Source organism: Chionomys nivalis, chromosome 5, assembly GCF_950005125.1.
Source record: "Chionomys nivalis chromosome 5, mChiNiv1.1, whole genome shotgun sequence".
NCBI lineage: Eukaryota > Metazoa > Chordata > Mammalia > Rodentia > Cricetidae > Chionomys > Chionomys nivalis.
In genome coordinates this window covers 65,768,800-65,780,896 of record NC_080090.1, presented here as the reverse complement: position 1 = coordinate 65,780,896, position 12,097 = coordinate 65,768,800, and the positions used below count along the sequence as shown (strand labels likewise).

At 43.9% G+C, this 12,097-nt stretch overlaps 1 protein-coding gene across 2 annotated transcripts in view; it reads left to right on the top strand.

Moving 5' to 3' along the window:
* Stx6 (syntaxin 6) overlaps positions 1-12,097 on the top strand; it is a 52,260-nt gene that overhangs the window by 8,134 nt on the left and 32,029 nt on the right. For both annotated transcript variants that reach the window (XM_057770381.1, XM_057770380.1), the window contains exons 2-3: positions 3,669-3,838; positions 6,773-6,867. In XM_057770381.1, coding sequence (XP_057626364.1) covers positions 3,669-3,838; positions 6,773-6,867 — 265 coding nt within the window. The remainder of the gene's footprint in view (positions 1-3,668; positions 3,839-6,772; positions 6,868-12,097) is intronic.

Here is a 12,097-nt window from a genome sequence, read left to right as displayed (position 1 = left end):
TTACAAGGAGTTGGGCAGCAGTTGTTGCGCAAGCAGAGGAGCAGGGACAGATGCCAACTCAGTCTGTCAGCATGGGCGAAGAAGGCAGGCTCCAGAGGGAAGCTGGAACTGCAATCTTGCAGTTCTACACAGCCGAGTAACAGCTAAGAACAAGACCCCTTTCTGCTTGTCTAATCAGTAGCCAGACAGGATACTTTGTAAAGAGAGGAGGTTTATTTAGCTCATGGAAAGTCCAGGATTGGGCCTTGTAGAAAGAGGCCCCTGGGCTGTATTACTCCATCAGTCATTTGTGAGAGGGACAGATACTGTGGAGGCGGCAAGCGAGGTCAAGGAAGCTGCAAGTGAGGTCAAGGAAGCGACAAGCTCTGTGTTTTGTAGCAACTTTTTTTTCGGGAGCTAGCTGGGATCCCACAAGAACTACCTTTATGGCTTTTGAGTGCTGTATCCGAACAACCTAATTACCTCTGACATGCCTCTTAGGGCTTTCAATACCTCCACACTGCCTTATGTTTGTGACTGTGAAGTCACAAACGTGTACGAGCCCGTAGAGACACACTCAAACCCTATCCAAAGCTTGACACTCGCTATTAGCTGAGACATTCCTTGTTTCTTTTTATACTTGGCAAACTGTCTTGTTCTTTTTAAGAGGGAGCCTCACTAGACCAGACTAGCCTTGAACTCGCAGAGATACTCCTGCTTCTGCTCCCTGAGTGCTGAGATTAAAGGTGTACACCACCAGGCCCGATCCACACTTCATTAGCTACAAGTAAGAAAACGTCGTGAATTTTTTCTTTTTGGAGGGGGTAACATTTGGGAATATTCTGTAGCCCTCCCAAGCTCGATTGGTTGGGGTGGTGAGCCCTTTATTACGGTGTGACAGGTTGGAATGTGGTGTGGAAGAGGCTTTAAAATCAATTAGCACTGGTCAGTGTTGCGTTAGCTTCCAAAGGTTAGTCCTGTTGCCGTCGACTTTTGTTTAAAGTGGGTAAAAGAATCTCATTTGGAAAGTTTGGGTGGCTCTTCTTTTTGGCAAAGGTGCAGTCTTTTATTTATCAGGAAGGAAGTGCTATGTTACAAGTGTTCCTGTGGCCATATTGTGGGCTGGTGTTAGGGTCCTTCAGTCTGTGGCTCTGAGAACTTGTCAGCCCGATGGTTCTGACAGGCTTTCGGACAGCAAGTGTACTGGTAAAGTCTACCTCTGAAGTTTTACTAGCACAGTGCTTTGTTGATGTGACGTGGTGTGTAAGACTGACTCTAGAAGCTCTGAGCAGAAAACTTACCTGCCTCATAGGGAGATAGATGTTTCTCGTCATCAGTGACGTGCTTGCGGCTTCTCTGCATGAGGAGCTAGAGCCACAGTTCTTACTAGGAAGGTAGGGTGAGCTCTCACTGAAGCGGCATCACGATCCCAGTGCTGCTGAGCCAACTGGTGCTTTCCAAGCTTGCTTAGCTGATCCCTAAGAACTCAGCGTGCATCTGTGCTCTTAAGTGTTCTTTAATCACTCCCATTGCATATTTGGGAGAGAAGCCTGGAAATGGCTAAGCTGGACTGTCCAAATAAAGCAGTATTTTGGTCATAGCTGTTTGTTCAATAAAGCACTGACTGGACTGGCTAGTTAGGGCAGGTGGTTTCCTGGAAGCGCCTCCTCAGCTGGTTTGACTGAGGCCACTCCCTTTCCTTTTCTGAGAAGTCTGAGAAGGAAAGAAGGGCACTTCTGCCCTCCAGGATGGCAGACGGGTGGGTGGCAGGATGATGTGCTGCCAAGCTTCGTGGATTGACTTAGTTGAAGTGCTAGGTCTCTCAGTGTTAACTGTGAGGTGCTGGTGTGCAGTTCTGATGGAGAGGGTGTCCTGGTCGGTCTTGTGCATTGTTAGAGGTGGACTGTGGCTCTTGGCACTATGTGGAAATTTCAGGTTATTTAGGAAGTTCTGAAAAGTGTTTCCAAAAGTTTGCTACAAGGCATAGTTGCATATGTCTATGATAAGCTCAGCCTTCAGGAAACTGAGGCAGAAGGATTAACTTAGGTTACTAACATAGCGGGACTCGGTGGTGGCTCACTCTAATCTGAGCTCTTGGGGGGGCAGAGGCAGGTGAGTCTGAGTTCTAGGCTAGCCTGGTCTACAGAGCAAGTTCCAGGACAGCCAGGGCTCACAGAGAGATCCTGTCTTGAAAAACAAACAAACAACAATAACAACCAGGCCAAAAAACCCTATCACCATTAGAATACTTGGCTGTGACCCACATTATTCCCTGTTACTTATTCATGCCTGGAAGATGTTACTAGCAGGTTGGGCTCTTAGATTCTCTGTGAGGCCCCTTCAGTACTACTCAGGTGGAGTTTCTGGATACACTGTGAGTCTGGCTTTTCTTTCAAGGTCTGAGCCATTGATGACAGTACCTACCTTTGGGGTCTCTTAAAACATCTGCTTTAGAAATATGAACTAATGATCATTTTACCTTTCTTATTTTGTTTTTGTTTTTTTAAGACAGGGTTTTCCTGTGTATCCCTAGATGTCCTGGAACTTGCTCTGTAGACCAGGCTGGCTTCTAACTCAGAATTTGCTGGCCTCTGCCTCTGCCTCCTGAGTGCTGGGATTAAAGGTGTGCACCACCACACCTGACTTTATTTTTTTTTTAAGGTTATACTTTACCTATAATAAAATCCACTCCTTTTAGTGTCTGCTTCTGCACAATTACACGGACTCATAGGTTTATGGTCGTTAGGACTCCGGACAGGGCTATGGAGACAGTTCACTTGGCAAAGAGCATAAGGAAGTCAGTTAGTTCTCCAGTGACCACCACTTGTTATCCCAGTTTGGGTAGGTAGAGACAGGGAGATACCTGGGGCTTGCTCCAGGCCAATGTGAGACACAGTCTCAAAAACAGGGTGGACAGCTGCTGAAGAACAGCGCCCAAGGTTGCTGTTTGACCTTGGCATGCACGTGCACACATTACAAACTGACTGATTGGTACAGTAGTCTCAGGCTATAACACTGAAGTGGCATTTAAGGTCAGTGATAGTGAGGGTACCCGTAGACCCTTTTTAACTGCATCTGCTGTGAGAGCATGCTGAACAGCAGCATTGCTGGGGCTATCCCACACTCGAAACAAGAAAAGCATCGGTCTGTTACACAGTGTTGCTTACTCTAGGGAAGCAGATACTAGCAAAGCTGAAATGTTTAGATATCTTCCAGGGATTTAAAAGGTCTCAGATTAAAATACTATGTGAAACACAAGTCAAGGTGGGAGTAGTTCTCAACTGCTCTTACCCAAGAAAAGAAAGATTGACTGCCACATCCAATGAAAGCCATTTGAATGTGAAGGACCCTTTAGTTAACTTATAGGATTGCTTCTTTGTGCCACTTTAGTATTGTCTGTTTAGAAAAAAAAAACTGAACTGTCTTCCTCAAACAAACATGATGTTAAAGTTGCTTCAATAATGGCCAATTTATTCTGCATCTGCTGGGAACAAAATGCCCAGTCTGTGTGTTTGGGCCTTGTTTAGTGTGACTGTTTGGGCCTTGTTCAGGGTGGTGAGGGTGGTGATGTGATGGGGTTGTGAGGGTGATGTGTGGTGGTGTTGCCTTAAGTTCTGCTCTCTTGTTTTTGAGTTCATAGAATGAGTTGTGTGTGACCTCTCCCTCCTTTCCCTTCACCTTGACTACAGAGAGGTACAGAAAGCAGTCAACACTGCCCAAGGATTGTTTCAGAGATGGACGGAGCTCCTTCAGGGCCCCTCTGCAGCAACAAGGGAAGAAATCGACTGGACCACCAACGAGCTGAGGAACAACCTCCGCAGCATAGAGTGGGATTTGGAGGACCTCGATGAGACCATCAATATCCTTCCTTCTCTGTGGTGTCTGGGTGGAGGGACTCAGGAACGGAGGCAAGAGGGCAGTTCTGTCAGACCTTGAGCCATAGGTGAGAGGTCTGCTTCTATAGTGACTTATCTGGTTCTTGTTTGTACCATGACACATTTGAAGTCTGCCCGGGGAGCTCAGGTAGGCTGGCCTTGTTCTTCCTTGGATGGCAAATCCTACATTATCCAGGCTGCATAGAGCAGTGACCATCACTTTGGACACTCGAGTCAGTCTGCTGGTATTCAGTTTCTTACTCCACTGTTGTAAAAGTACAAATAAACTTTTTCTTCGTGCACAGTAAAATACTAATACTTGAGATACCTGTGCACCAAACAGTTTTCCAGCAGACACCAGCTGAGTGTCCTACGGTTTTGACACTATCTACCTGGAGATAGCATGGGCTGCTGTAGTATCCATATCAGATGCCACCTGCAAACCCCAGGTTCTGACCCACCCACATCCTGTTTGCTTAATTTTCAAGAGCAGCTTGTAGAGCTCAGAGAAATGCATTGCTTAGGTTGCCCGCATATTGTAAAGTCTGTATGTGGAAGAGATTTGTAGGGAAAGTATGGTAGAAGAGCTTGTGTGTCCCCAAGAATGCCATCCTCCTGTGGCAGGCGCTCCACAGGAACCCTGTCCATTTCAGGAGTATGAAAACTTCATCACAGAAACATCAGTTAAGTCACTGGCCATTGGTGACGAGGTCAGCCTATAGCCCTTTCTCCTTCCAGGGGCAACTGTGGCTGATCATAGCATTGGTTTGTGTGGTGATCAGAGGAGCTGTGTAGGAATCATCAGTTATCTACTAGCTATAGACTCTAGAGACTCCAAGAGCCTTAGGTGCTCTGGGCCAGAGAGGGTGTTGAATATATATTTGATAATAGTGCCACAACAGTGACTCTGGCTTAGTAAACTTCTCTATGCTTTAGTTTCCTCTTCAGAAGAATTCTAGGACAACAAGAGTGCCCAGCTTACAGTGTCAAGAGGGTTCCTTGTATCAAGAGCTTAGAATGATGCCTGCCAGAGTGATTACTGTAAAGGACGAGCAGTGGTACTGGGCAGGCTGCTTGCTGGTACAGTACTTGACTGACCTAACGCTCGAGGGAGCAGAGTGGGTGCGCACACCACACTAGTGATCGTTGCTGCGCACCCGAATATACAGACCAATTTACGGCTTGGTAGCTGGAACTTAGAAAATCTCTTCAGAGACTCCATTACCACTTAAGTGATTTTCAGATGCCACTGTCCATTGAAGAGCTGCCTTCTCCCATGACTGTTTGGTGAGAGCGGGATCCATTGTGCTGACTTCTGACTGATGAACTAGAGAGCTGAGGAAGTGGAATTGTGCAGCTTTCTGTTTGCAGCTGGGAAGTTTCTGTAACCAAAACTTTAGTTAGAAAACATGCCAGCTCCGTGTCTGAGGTCTGGTTTGTGTTTTTCTTTGAAATAGTCAACAAAGGAAACCGACTCTACAAGGTTCCCTTGCTAGGCAGCACGGGCTTATGGGAGGTTGATCTGTAGAGTGTTTAATTGCTGTTCTAGTGACCATGGTAGTTGTTCCTCATTACTTTCTTCATGGTACCTTTTACGTTATTAAAAGACAAGTAAAATGTGAGGGGACAGGATCATAAGCAATTTCAAGAGATATTGTTTCCTCTGAGATAGACTGGGGGCATAAATTATGAGAGAAAGGAGGGTAGTGGGGGGCAAAGAGCAAAGTATAGTGGTACATATATAAGGCATGTCCCAGAGAAGACATTTCTTCGCCTGCTAACCAGATTTTTTTTCTAACCAGGTTTTTAAAAGACTATACAGTTAAATAAAATATAAAAACCTATGAGACAGAAAGGAAAGTTGTTAGTGCTAGGCATGGTGGTGTTCACCTGTAATCCTAGCACTCAGAAGGATGAGGCAGGAGAGTCACAATCAGATGCCAGCCTGGGCTTTGGGGCTATATAGTGAATTCTAGGCCAGCCTTCGTTGCATAGTCTGCCCTTGTCTCAAAGAAACTGTGAGATAAAGGACAAAAGTTTTGATATATTTTTTTTATTCATTCAACAATCATTTATTGAGTGTTCTGTGTACTAAACATTTTCTTGGTTTTTAAGGTTAGGTCAAATGAAACTAACTATCAGGCCTCCTGGAATTAGGGTTAGGAGCAGATACTGTAATTACATGTTATGAGAGAGACCACAAGGTTTTTCTAGTGTCTGTCCTAAGGCAGTTGAACCAGACCTGAGGATAAAGGGATCGGGGATCAGCTCCCTGATCTCTTTAGGTTGAGACAGAAGGTCAGCATTCGGCATAAAGAAGAGTTCTGAAGTGCTGATTTAAAGGTTTTCAGAATCTGACTGCGGTGACTGTGATTCCCAGCACTAGGGAGGTTGAGGCAGTGCTGGCACTCCAGGTTCAAAGCCTGGTACACAGTGAGCTCCAGCCCACTCTGGGTTCCCTGTGTCACTAATTAGAAGGCACAAAAGGATTGCCACAAGGATTGGCAAACATCCGAATGACCCCTACTGACCCATGGTAGCCATGAATTTGTGGTGAACCCCATAGCTCTTTTCTACTCCTCTCACCCTTTCGTTTCCTTTCACCCCAGCTACATTCTCAGCTCCTGATTTTTGAAACACAGGTTGTCCTGGAACTCAAGGTCCACCTCCCAAGTGCTGGGATTATAGGTGTGCTCCTTTATGCCTGGCTACAGAGGCTATTTTTAACTTGCCAGGTCATCTTTGTCTTGGGATCTTCTCAAAGCTGTGGTTGGAGAGAAAGTCTAGGAATGTTTATGTCAAGTTGGTGTTTTCGGGAGGTTTAGGATGTCTTGTTCTTATTTTGGTGTCCTGTCATTTAACAAGATGTTGTAAGGCTTCTCATGGTGCATTTGCTTTACCTTAACTTTTTGGCCCACGCATAGTTGAAGCAAATCCTAGGAAATTCAACCTGGATGCAACTGAATTGAGCATAAGAAAAGCCTTCATCACAAGTACTCGGCAGATTGTCAGGGTAAGGAGCACTCCTTCCAGTGTCACCTGTGTGAGAGAGAGGCACACCTCTCAGAACTGTCCCTCAGTCTCAGACCAGCATGCTGACTCTGAAATGACCTTTTAACATGAACTCAATGCAAGTGTCCCATGTACAGCTTCTCTGGCTGGGTAGAGTGGGTTGGTGGGGGTCTAATTTTTTTTCTTTTGGTTTTTCGAGACAGGGTTTCTCTGTGTATCTCTAGCTGTCCTGGAACTCACTCTGTAGACCAGGCTGGCCTTGAACTCAACAAAGATCCACCTGCCTCTGCCTCCTGAGTGCTGGGATTAAAGGTGTGCACCACCATCGCCAGGCTAGTGGGGTCCACTTTTAATACTGCCTGGTTTGTTAGAATGAAAACAAGACAGTAAACTTTAACACTTTAACAGCGCGATCCCACGTGTCTGTATCTCCAGTTCCTTTAAAACAGTGATTTCAAAATCTCTTATTGTTTCCTATTTCTGGACAAAAGGAAAGTCTCTTGTGGAAGCCATTGGTTTCCTGATTGATTGGCAATGTGCACTGCTGAAGAGTGGCTCTTCCTAGGCTTGGCTGGTGGTCCTCTCTGCCATCTGAGTTGCTTCTGGAACTCCTACCAGCCATGCCATTACTATTGCCATAGACAACGGCTTGACAACCTCTCAGGAGTCACCCAGAGCAGGCATATCGAGGATGGCATATTAAAGTAAGCCATCAGGTAGACTCATCTTTAGTACTAAATTATGTAGAATGCTACCCACTGGTCAAGTATAAACAAGAAAATGTAGGTTAGGTAAGATCTTGTGTCATTCAGATGTATTTTGTATTTTGAAACTATATGACTAAGCCATTTGATTAGCATAACTAGATGTAAGAGAAGCAGCTGCCATTAACATATGTACTCGAAAGTAGCTTCCTTGAAGAAAAAGACTTGGGATCAGACCAGTGCTGACATATGGCAGGAACCTTGCTGTGTGCTTGCCAGAGACTTTCATCATGTGATTTCCTCTTGAAATGATCTCAAATGGTAGATTTTGTTGAACTTTATACATCTTTGTTTCTTGTTTCAACCAGTAGTTGGCTTTCTCTGTATTTATAACTAAATTGTTTTTATAGACGCTCACATGTAATAGAGCAGAAACCTTTTGACTTCAGGTGCCCTGTGGAGACAATGAGTGTTTGTGTTCAACATTCTGACTTTGTAGGCTGTTGTAGATGCTGTTCTGCTAAGCACATTGTTAGGTGACTTCTTTTGTGTGCAAATCCCTCAGTTGTTTTTATTTACTTATTTAGACAAGACCTTCCTCTATAGCCCACACTGACCCCAGACTCCCAAGTACTAGCCTTGCAGGTATTAACTGCCACATCTGGCTCTTTGAGCCTACCAGCACGAACCAAACTCAGGAGTAGCAGCAGGTGCTCTTAGCTGCCGACCATCGCCAATCCTCATTTATCTCTTTAATATAGTTGGTTTTCCTTCTCTCCCTCCCTCCTTGCTTCTTCTATCCCATGCTCCTTTCCTCATTTCTCCTCTCTCTTCTTCCCTCCCTTTTTTAAATATTGGTTTTTCTAAAGGATGCTACGTTGACCCTAATATTTCTTGGTGCCTTGCTGTAAAGTATATATTCTTTAATCAGTGCATTTCTTCTTTCTGTAAGGTGGTATTTGTGGGTTTTGAAAATTGGAATTCAAAGGTATCAGTATATTGAAAATTAAATTGGTATAACTATAACTGGAGGTAGATACCAAAGTTTATCTCTTAATATTTGAAAATCTATTTAAAGTACATCTTAGAATTATTTTGTTTTATCTTAAAAGACTTATTTATTTATTTGTTTTATGTCTATGAGTGCTTTATCAACTTTATATCAGAAGAAGGGGTCAGATCCCACTAGAGATGGTTGTGAGCCACCATATCATTGCTGGGAATTGGAGTCAGGACCTCTGGAAGAGCAGCCAGTGCTCTTAACCACTGAGCCATCTCTCCAGCATCCTTGGAATTATTTTAAATCATGGCAGTACATCAGAATTTTACTATCCTTATAGAGTTTGAGATCTGAACCACACTCAGCTATGTTTTCAATGGACTACTTGATAGATTTAGTAATTTATTTCCCCCACCCCCTTTGGGAAGCTGTTAATATTTGCCAGCTTTACTAACAGTAATCACACCTGAACTTTTGCTGATTTGGTTTTAATAACTTTTAATTGACAATTTTGCAGAAAAGAAGGAAATAGCCATAGAATCAACTTCATTAAAAACCAAAAGTGTTTCAGGGCAGTGGTGGCACACATCTTTAATCTCAGAGCTCAGGAGGTAGAGGCAGGTGGATCTCTTTGAGTTCAAGGCCAGTATGGTCTACAAGAGCTAGTTCCAGGACAGCCATAGAGAAACCCTGTCTCAAAAAAAAAACTACTACCACCACCACCAACAACAAAAATCCAAAACAGTTGCATGTATTGACTTCAGTTTCTCTGTACTCAGTTGAAGAGATCTCAGGCTTTTTGTAGAAACTGGAGAAGGGACAGAGAGTTAGCACATTTGGGAACTGGGACAAGACGAAGTTTACACAAGAACTTTGAAACCACAGGCTTAGGTAGCACTGATCCTAGTGACCTGTCATTTAGTAGTGCCCTACTTTTTTTTTTCATATTTTAACTTCTTAAATTTTTTTAGAATTTCATGTATAGTTTCTGTCATTTCCACTCTCCCCTCTCCTCATTTCAACTCCTCCTTTGTCCTCACTTACCTCTTCTTTGTTCATTATTATTTTTACACACACACAAATGTCTGTCTGTCTGTATGTATGTATATGCACACATATGAATATGTAAATGCAACCCACTGTTTCTGTTTAGTATATTTGTGTAACTCTGACTACTTGGGATTGGGTGGCTGGTCACAGGCTTGTCCCTGGAGAAGACTGAACCTCCCTCCCAGCAGCCATTCATAGCCTGTAACTCTTTATCTATGAGTGGAGCCTGTGATGTTCCCCCCGTCCACGTTAGGATGTCAGCTGGTATTGTCATTGTGCAGGTCTTGTTTAGGTGACTATTGTTAAAATTTCATGGGTGCATTTCCCTGACATACATGAAAGACACTATCTCATAGCAGACATTCTGGTCCTCTGATACTTAAAATCTTTCCAGCCCCTCTTCACGGTGATGTTCCCTGAACCTTCTGTGTAGGGACTGTGTTGTAGGTTTATCAACCGGAGCTGGGCACCCCACGGTCAGTTCTTTGCATTTTGACCAGTTGTGCTTTCTGTAGTGGTCTCCATCTGCTGCAGAAGAAGCTTCTTTGCTGCCAGTGAGAACTATGCTGATCTGTGAGATATGGATAAACATTTAGAATGCCTTTGGGAGTTACTCTAGTTTAAAAAAGTTATTGACCTATATTTGTTGGTTTGTTTGTTTTTTGAGGCAGACTCACATTACTTAGCCCTGCCTGGCCTTGAACTCACAGAGATCAGCCTGCTTCTGCCTCCCAGATGTTGGGATTAAAGGTGTGTGGCATCATATCTATCTTTCTGCTTTCTTTTGATTTAATTAGTTTTGATTTGAGACAGGGTTGCTCTGTGTTGCTCTGGCTATCCTGAACTTACTTTGCAGACCAAGTGCTGGGAGGGATTAAAGGCATGCACCACCACCGCCTGGTTTCTAGAGCAAATGCTAACTTGATTGTGTCACTTTGTCAGGCAGAGGAGTCAGTGATATGTAATGACTTCTTTATGTGAAGAAGCAATCTTTCTCCTTTGTGATTTGTATGTGTGCTAGTTGGTATGCTGGACAAGCACTCTGCCCCTGAGCTGCAGTGACAGCCCTTCTCCCAAGTGACTCATTGGCCATGCACTTTATACTCTTCTCTAGTTTAAGAGTTTTGTGTGTGTTTTCGAAGCATCTTCTAAAGATGTCCAATTTTTATTGAGTTTTCCTGGGAAGTTTTAGCTGAAAAAATAAATTTTAGTTTTTATGTAGAACAGCCTGTCTTTGCCTCTTCCTTTTCTTTTGGCTTAGTGCTGGTGATCGCACCCAAGTCCTCATGCATTCTAGGGTAAGTCTCTAGCACAGAACCGCGTCCTGGCTTGTTTATAGTTTTACCTTGTAGAATCATCTATTTGCTATTCGAGGCTTCACGTAGGAAAATTTAGTTTTGTAGCTATATCCCACAAGTGACTCTGGGTAACTCTAGTGATTCAGTATTTTGCAGCATATACCCAGAGAACAGTGAGTAAGACCCCAGGAAGCCAGAGTCGTAGGCTAAACTCTGACCTTAATAGATTTTCATCACAAACCATAAGCCTCCCTGGACCTCTATTTTATCAATGAGACAGTGCTTACGAACATTCTCTGATTTTAACTTTGGGAGGACAGTCAGAACTACACTGCACCCTGCACCGACACCCAACAGTCCACAATATGTTTCTCCTAAGAACTGCTTGTCATCAGTTAGAGCAGAAGTGACTCTAAAGGTTAGTCTAAGAGGCTGAGATAACACTGGGAGAGGGGGGCCCATGAGTGGGGAGTACTGGGATCCACGGTGTCTCATTCATTCAGTGTGGAAACAGCTGAAATGGAAGCAAGAGAGTAAATAACCAGGACATTTGTTGTTCTTTTGGCAGATGGGTCTTGTATTATTGGGACTAACTGCTGATCCTAAGCTTCATGTGTTAAAAAGAGGATGAGTAATTATGGTTTTGGCACGATAGATTGTTACAGGATGTTTAAAACTGTTTAGTAACAGCTAAAATTCCATGTCCCAGTGTGAAGGTGGTCCTCTGTATGATGTCTGGTGACTAGCCTGCCTATATAAAATGCCCTCCACATGTGAAGGCTGTACTCCACCACAGCAGCGGGCATGTATAGGATGCACTCCGCACAGCAGCGGGCATGTGTAGGATGCACACCGCACAGCAGCGGGCATGTGTAGGATACACACCGCACAGCAGCGGGCATGTGTAGGATGCACTCCGCACAGCAGCGGGCATGTATAGGATGCACACCGCACAGCAGCGGGCATGTGTAGGATGCACACCGCACAGAAGTAAGGGTGTGTACCCTTCAGGACTCTCTCTCTTTTTCTATCAAATATAATTTTTTTTTAAAAAAAATCTAAGATTAGAAAGCATATTTTATTCAACTATTGCCTACTGCATGTTTATTAAAGAAAATTGGAGTGGCTTTTTTTACGGAGGAGGAAAAAAAAACATAACTCAAAATAGTCCCTGCTCCA